The following is a 6,310-nucleotide window of genomic DNA, read 5'->3' on the forward strand; positions in this document are numbered from 1 at the left end:
ACGAAACGGTCCAAGTGTCCGTTTCTATCACTACATGCAGTCCCAAAGTAATGCTGAATGATTATTTAATAACAGAAAACAGTATAAATCTCTCGGCCTGAGTTTATTTGTAGTTGTAATGTTCGTGTGACAGATGGCAAGTAACTCAGGGTAACTCATGTTCCCATAGCAACGGCTTGCTTGCAACAAGGAATCAGTAACTATAACTGTGCCCGATAAAGTTACATTATTAAACTAAAAAATATATTATATTATATTATATTATAATAGATTCAACTTTATTGTCATTTCACAAAAGTAATAAGAAAACGAAATGCAGTTCAGCATTTAACCAGAAGTGCAAAGCAGTATTGTGTGATATTATAAAAAATAAAAAAAATAAAAAATAAAAACAGTGCATATATAAATAAGATATATGATATATACAGCTTGGCAGCAATAGTCCAGTTTGCAGATATAAATAATTACAGCAATTTACACTGTAAAAACTGACTTTTGTGGTAAAAAAAACAAACAAAAAAAAAAAACTGCCAAAGCATGGCAGTAAAAAACGTAAAATGTGCCATAAAGTAGTATTGATTAATTAAAGTATTACTGTGTTTTATTGTAAACAGTAAAACACATCATCTAAAGGGAAAATTATATAGAATAAAGTATTTTAAATTAGACAATGTTACAAAAAAACACTAATAGAAGACTATATATACATATGTACAGTATAGACAGTATTTTTGGACTAAATATAGGCCTAAATAAATTTGAATATTGTCCAACAAAAATAAGCAGATGTAGTAAGTTATGTCTCCACCAGATTTTGATTCATTTTGGAGGAAGAGTTTGAAAGAACATTTCTTAGTGGTCTTGAACAGAAAAGTCCACTTAATGTATTCTTTTTAGACTTGTGGTATCTGTGGGGTGCGTATACAGAAACTTTTGTTTTTCTAAAAATAATAACAATCACATCATATTACCACAAACTGCAAAGAGAGGATGGAGCGCGTGCAACAGTGCGCGTGCGTCCAATCCAGGCTCGTGCATCTGTCCACCTGCTGAAATGCTGGAGGCAGACTGCTGTCAGTGCTCACCGCAAAACAAAAACGCACCGGACAAAACTGAACAGTGCTCTCTTAAACACTTTTTAAATCAGTTAGAAATGTTCGTCCTTCATATCCAACTTTGTTCCAACTAACATCTAGAAGTTTGAGACTTTTTTTTAAAGTGAACATTGTGTGATGGACGTGCGCTTTGGACAGGTGCCACTCACCGTTACGCACAGTAAGTAAAGATGTCTCTTTATGGATTCAAGTTATGAGGTGCCACCTGCACGCACAGTAAGTTATACCCCTTCTGTCCTTGCACAAAATCACCTTCATCATCTTTAATGCCGCTATGTACCTACGCCCTTTCACCGGTTTCATCTCTTTGATCCGCTCCGGTGCTCAGGGCACGGCGGGGTGAACCAGCTCGGCGGTGTCTTCATTAACGGGCGCCCGTTACCGCACGTGGTGAGACAACGCATCGTGGAGTTTGCTCAGCGGGGCGTGCGTCCCTGTGAGATCTCCCGCAGGCTACGCGTGAGTCACGGCTGTGTCAGCAAAATACTGGCCAGGTAAGGTCACTATTTGTTGATTTATGAATTGATAGACAGATGGATATCCCTAATGAAGCAGATTTTGCATGACTTGTGCACATTTTAACAATGCTGTTGCTGTAACATAATAACCTTTATCGGTATTTTAACGCAGGTAAGTGCTGCAGGTTTCACTCATGTAAACTACCTTAAACCTAAAATGTTCATAGGGCATCTGAAAACTTATGTACATGCATAAACTGCGTTATTTTCATGCAGTCAAATAGTTTTCATAGGCTGATGTTATTATTCAGAAGTTAATTTAAATTAATCTGAAGACCATGTTGGCTTGATTTTTAAACACGTGATTTTCTTATGCATGTATCATATTTATTCATCCATATAAATATCTATATTGTGATTTCAGGTACAATGAGACAGGAAGCATCAGACCAGGAGTGATTGGAGGCTCTAAGCCCAAAGTGGCCACTCCCAGAGTTGTGCAAACAATCCTGCATCTGAAACACACCAACCCCACCATGTTCGCCTGGGAGATCCGAGACAGGCTGCTGCTGGAGCGAGTGTGTGACCACGACAGCGTGCCCAGCATCAGCTCCATCAACAGGTATAGATGACCTTGTAAGTGTGTGTGTGCTTGAAAATTGCTAAAATTAGCGTTGAGTGAGTTCCCTCTGTCTTTGCAGGATCATTAGAAACAAAGTCCAATCAGAGTCTTGTGAAGTTGGTAAGTTTGTTGGTCCCCTCTACTCTCTTTTGATCAGTCTGTCTTTGGTTGATGTTTCCTCACACTGACCTCTGTCTCGATTGCAGTGTCATCAGCATCATCTGTCACCATGGAGACAAGTTACTGCTCCGAGTCCACCTACTCCATCAGCGGCATTCTGGGAATCAGGAAATGCAGCAGCAAACATGAGGAAGGTGTGTGTTCAATATTTGTTCATGCTTGAGAGGCTGAATTTCTTTTAGCGAACTTTTACATCAACTTAAATACAGTCACAATTTCTGTTATATTTGCCAACTATCAAAACTTTACAGCACTTCTACATAGTGTACTGTATTTGGGAAATCTCAGATCAATATACTCTCTTTATTGTGTAGTAATAGTGAATGATACAAGACGCGAATAGATTTGCATTGTCCACGATTTGTTTTGTTAGAAGCTCCTCCATTTTTGTTGTACGCTTAAGTGTCCTTCAACGTCACGCTCAAAAAACAGGCAGATTTAATCTATATACAGACAAAATATTTTGTCACTTTTCTCACGACACATATATAATTCATGTTAGCAAGTTAAATTATCATGTTGGACACAACTGTTGTAAAAAATCTCTTGAGCGGACATGTAGAGGCAAATGGAAATCACATGGAAGTCACATAGTAGTGTTTTCACAGGTTAGCTGTGATGTTTGTTCCTTCAATTAAAAAAATATTTTTTTTATATATAGTCATTCAGTGTTATTATTGGATTTTCTGTTTTCTGTATTTCAGAAAATCTATGAGTCACTTTAGTGATTCTACATCCACTTTTATGTTTCATTGTTATCAAGAATTTTCTAAAGCCTAACTCAAATCAAGAAAATGACAATGATGCAAGAGTATTTCTGAAACAAGCCGCTTAAATTGTTGCAAAAATAAAAAAAAGATCTTTCTCCTCTGACAACTGACTTCACACAACATGAAGCATATTGTGTAGATGGGTGTGTATGCAGAGCAGACACACAGATTGCATTGGATTCTCTGTGGTACCAGACCACACAGTAAGACTAATGAGTAAAGCCGGTGGTCCTGTGTTAATATTACTCTGGCTGAAACAACCTCTGCAGCCGGAGGTCCATCTCACCGCCCCAGGCTTCTGTCCTCTCAGCCAGCAGGCTCTCTGCTCCTCCCTGCCTCCCCCTCACCTCAGCCTCTCATTACAGTCCCGCTTACACCTCCACTCCTCCATCACTGCAACCATTAGAATAGGAGATTGCATATGCACACGTACAGCTGGAGACACACACATGCATGCATTTTGTCATTTCGGCTAATTAGAACAAGTGACGATTGCAACAGTGGGATGAAGGTAGGAGGAGATATAAAAGAGAACCTGCGACAGAAGCTGTTTTGTTTTCCAGGAGGGGATGTCTCCTGCTACCAAGACCAGACATGTTCCTGTAATGACACCTGGGGATGGTCTGAACCCTGCCTCGCCTCTTTCTCCAGCCTCACCTTTCACCCTGGTTTGCCAGCTCATGATAATCCAGACCTCTTAGGTCAGCCCACATCAAAATATGATCACTTACATTTAAAATGGGTTCAGCTTTAATGTGTTTCTCTCATCTGTTCTCTTGTTTAGGGCCCCCGTGTCATTACAGCTAAACAGGGCTACAAAAGCCCTCAGAAGAAAGATCATCCCCTCAGCGGCAAAACAAGAAGATTTTACAGGTTACTTGACTGAAACTATAATTATTACAACCCGGCTTACATCATTTACAAACATGTTGAAATAAAACTGAAAGAACACATGACCTTTTGTGTTTTATTTACATAATTTGGAGTCAAAGAGTTGTTTAGAGACTTAAAAGAGCTTCATCAGTCGAACATATTATCTCCCATCCCTGTCACCCCTGTGGTCATTTTCTCCTCAGTCAGTGGTTGAGGGGAAGCATCATTAGGGGCCCCGTGATGGAAAACAGTGACTGTTTTCTCTCCTTAGTGTGCGTTTCCCTCTCCTCCCCTCCAGCATGAGGGATTAAAGGAGGAGATGGGAGATGCCAGAGGGACCGGCAGGGTCAGAGAACACCACTGAGAAAGAAATGTGTGGCCAGCAGTGTGGCATCAAGTCGATAGGAGGCATCTAGAGAGCAGACACTTGGTGGCAAATTACAAGAGCAGGCACACACACATTATATATTTACAGCTACTTAAATGGGAGACAGTTGGGAACTCTTTGTTATAGAAATTACTATTGTGTGTGTGTGTTCATACATTTGTAATTCAAAGGTCTGAGCAAAATACAGTCCAACAACTTTAAACATCAATGTCAAGTCAAATAAATCTGACCTCCGCTGGTCAAAATCACACATTTTTCACAGAGGGTATTATAGTTGGTGCAACATAAAACACCATCTACCCTTTGGTTCCTAGTTTGAAAAGGTTACTACTGTTTTTTTATTTGTTTTATTTCATTTTACATTTATGATTGTAAATATAACAGAGCCATTATTAATGTAATTAGTCAACAAATCTAGCAGTTTGCATCAACAGGGGGCAGTAGCTGTCAGTACTTTGGTTATAAGTAACACTGTCAGCAAGTTTGCACAGAGCTGTCACTTTCAGGCTGCAACTTGCTAAGACAAGATATTTAACTTCACAAAACACAACACTGAACTGGCTGCTCACCCTCCGGCAATCTCCCACTAATGAGTTGTTTTTAGACTGTATTTTTGTGCAGCCAACTCTCCGGTGAACATTATGAGACAAGCTGTTGCTAAGAGAATAGTGACAAAGTCAGACATCCCAAAAGGGAGCTCTTATTTTTGGTCCGGACAACAAAACCCAACAAGGACCTGAACAAATACCTCAGGCTGTGCTCTGTGATATAACCTGGCCAGGCCTATAGATGTCTAAAACAGTGACCCATGGGAGCTTGAATTAATCTTCTCCTTCTCTTTCTTATACTAACCCAGGTTTTCTGCTGTGTTCTGTGCAATGCAGCCTGCTGAAATAATCATGATGTCAAGATGTTGTTTATAAATAATTTAAATTATGTATATGCACAGGCAGTCAAGAGCATTTCAAGTTCTTACATTAGCGAGAGTATTATTCATTTAATGGCTACATAAGATATTTAATGTAAAGCTAAATAAATTATTCTTTTAAGGGTGACGATGCCATTAAAGGCAATAATGCACAGGGTGTGGACTCCAAGGTAATTCATTACTATGCAAATATGTGCTGAGTCATTCCTCCACACAGGTATTTGTAGAACACTGTTGCAGGAAGAGGACACAAAAGTTACATTAAAAAGCTGTCAAATGTTTTTGTCGAGAATAATTTTTTTAAATCAATCAAAGACACACTATAAATCCAGTATTGTATTATGTGTTTGTGTCTTATACTTATACATACATAGATTTGATGTGTTTTATTCCAGTTTGAAGGAGAAAACAGAGTTAAGGAATAATGGAGCATTGAGTTTGCACTGACCCACCAGTTGCTTTTGCTTCATCTTACCTGTGAAACACGTGAGAAGCATTGCCCTCTGCTGCCTGCACACACTCCTGCACATGGAGACGACGACGGTGTCTTTGAACTTATCACAGCTGCTGAATAAAGGACCCTGTGGATAACTGGTTTCCATGCAGTATTCAAAATCCTTCTTATCCTAACCTAACCTACCTAGATATCTAGATATATGGGGGAGACTGTTCAGTCCTGGGACTCTCTCCTCTCTCCCACTGGGAGTCAGGTCAACAAACTCTCTTTGGTTGCTTTAAATGAGCTGTAGACCAATCTCTTTCTGTTCATGTGATGCCTCAAAAAGGTGGTACATACATTTTAAAAAATGTATTTACTTACAAAGATCATCATCATCGGTATCATTGGAGCACCACGGGTCGTTCGGACAGCAGACTGGGACATGTTTTCTGCTGTGAACCGTGCAGAAATGACTGAGCAGGTTTATCCTCTATGTACCAGGAAATGGAAACTATAATTGCAGGCTGCTGTACCTGC

General features: G+C 39.5%; 1 protein-coding gene across 2 annotated transcripts; it reads left to right on the forward strand.

Annotated features, from left to right (window-relative positions):
* Nucleotides 1–931: 931 nt before the first annotated feature.
* LOC109138258 (paired box protein Pax-5-like) lies at nt 932–4,084 on the forward strand. Of its 2 annotated transcripts, none has more exons than XM_027285728.1 (7): nt 932–1,275; nt 1,444–1,609; nt 1,998–2,195; nt 2,275–2,315; nt 2,402–2,509; nt 3,709–3,813; nt 3,930–4,084. In XM_027285728.1, the coding sequence occupies exons 1-7, from the start codon at nt 1,233–1,235 to the stop codon at nt 3,950–3,952; spliced, it is 684 nt and encodes a 227-aa protein (XP_027141529.1). In that variant the 5' UTR covers nt 932–1,232; the 3' UTR covers nt 3,953–4,084. The 2 variants fall into 2 exon arrangements, with proteins under 2 accessions (XP_027141529.1, XP_027141522.1); XM_027285721.1 differs by having other exon boundaries at nt 934–1,275; nt 3,709–3,846.
* Nucleotides 4,085–6,310: the final 2,226 nt, after the last annotated feature.

This window comes from Larimichthys crocea, chromosome I (genome assembly GCF_000972845.2).
Source record: "Larimichthys crocea isolate SSNF chromosome I, L_crocea_2.0, whole genome shotgun sequence".
In the NCBI taxonomy this organism is placed as follows: domain Eukaryota; kingdom Metazoa; phylum Chordata; class Actinopteri; family Sciaenidae; genus Larimichthys; species Larimichthys crocea.

Coding starts and splice junctions, on each gene's coding strand:
- LOC109138258 (XM_027285721.1), top strand. CDS start 1,233: ATGGACGTGCGCTTTGGACAGGTGCCACTCACCGTTACGCACA. Junction 1,610..1,997: donor GTCAGCAAAATACTGGCCAG/GTAAGGTCACTA, acceptor TTGTGATTTCAG/GTACAATGAGACAGGAAGCA. Junction 2,196..2,274: donor AGCATCAGCTCCATCAACAG/GTATAGATGACC, acceptor CTGTCTTTGCAG/GATCATTAGAAACAAAGTCC.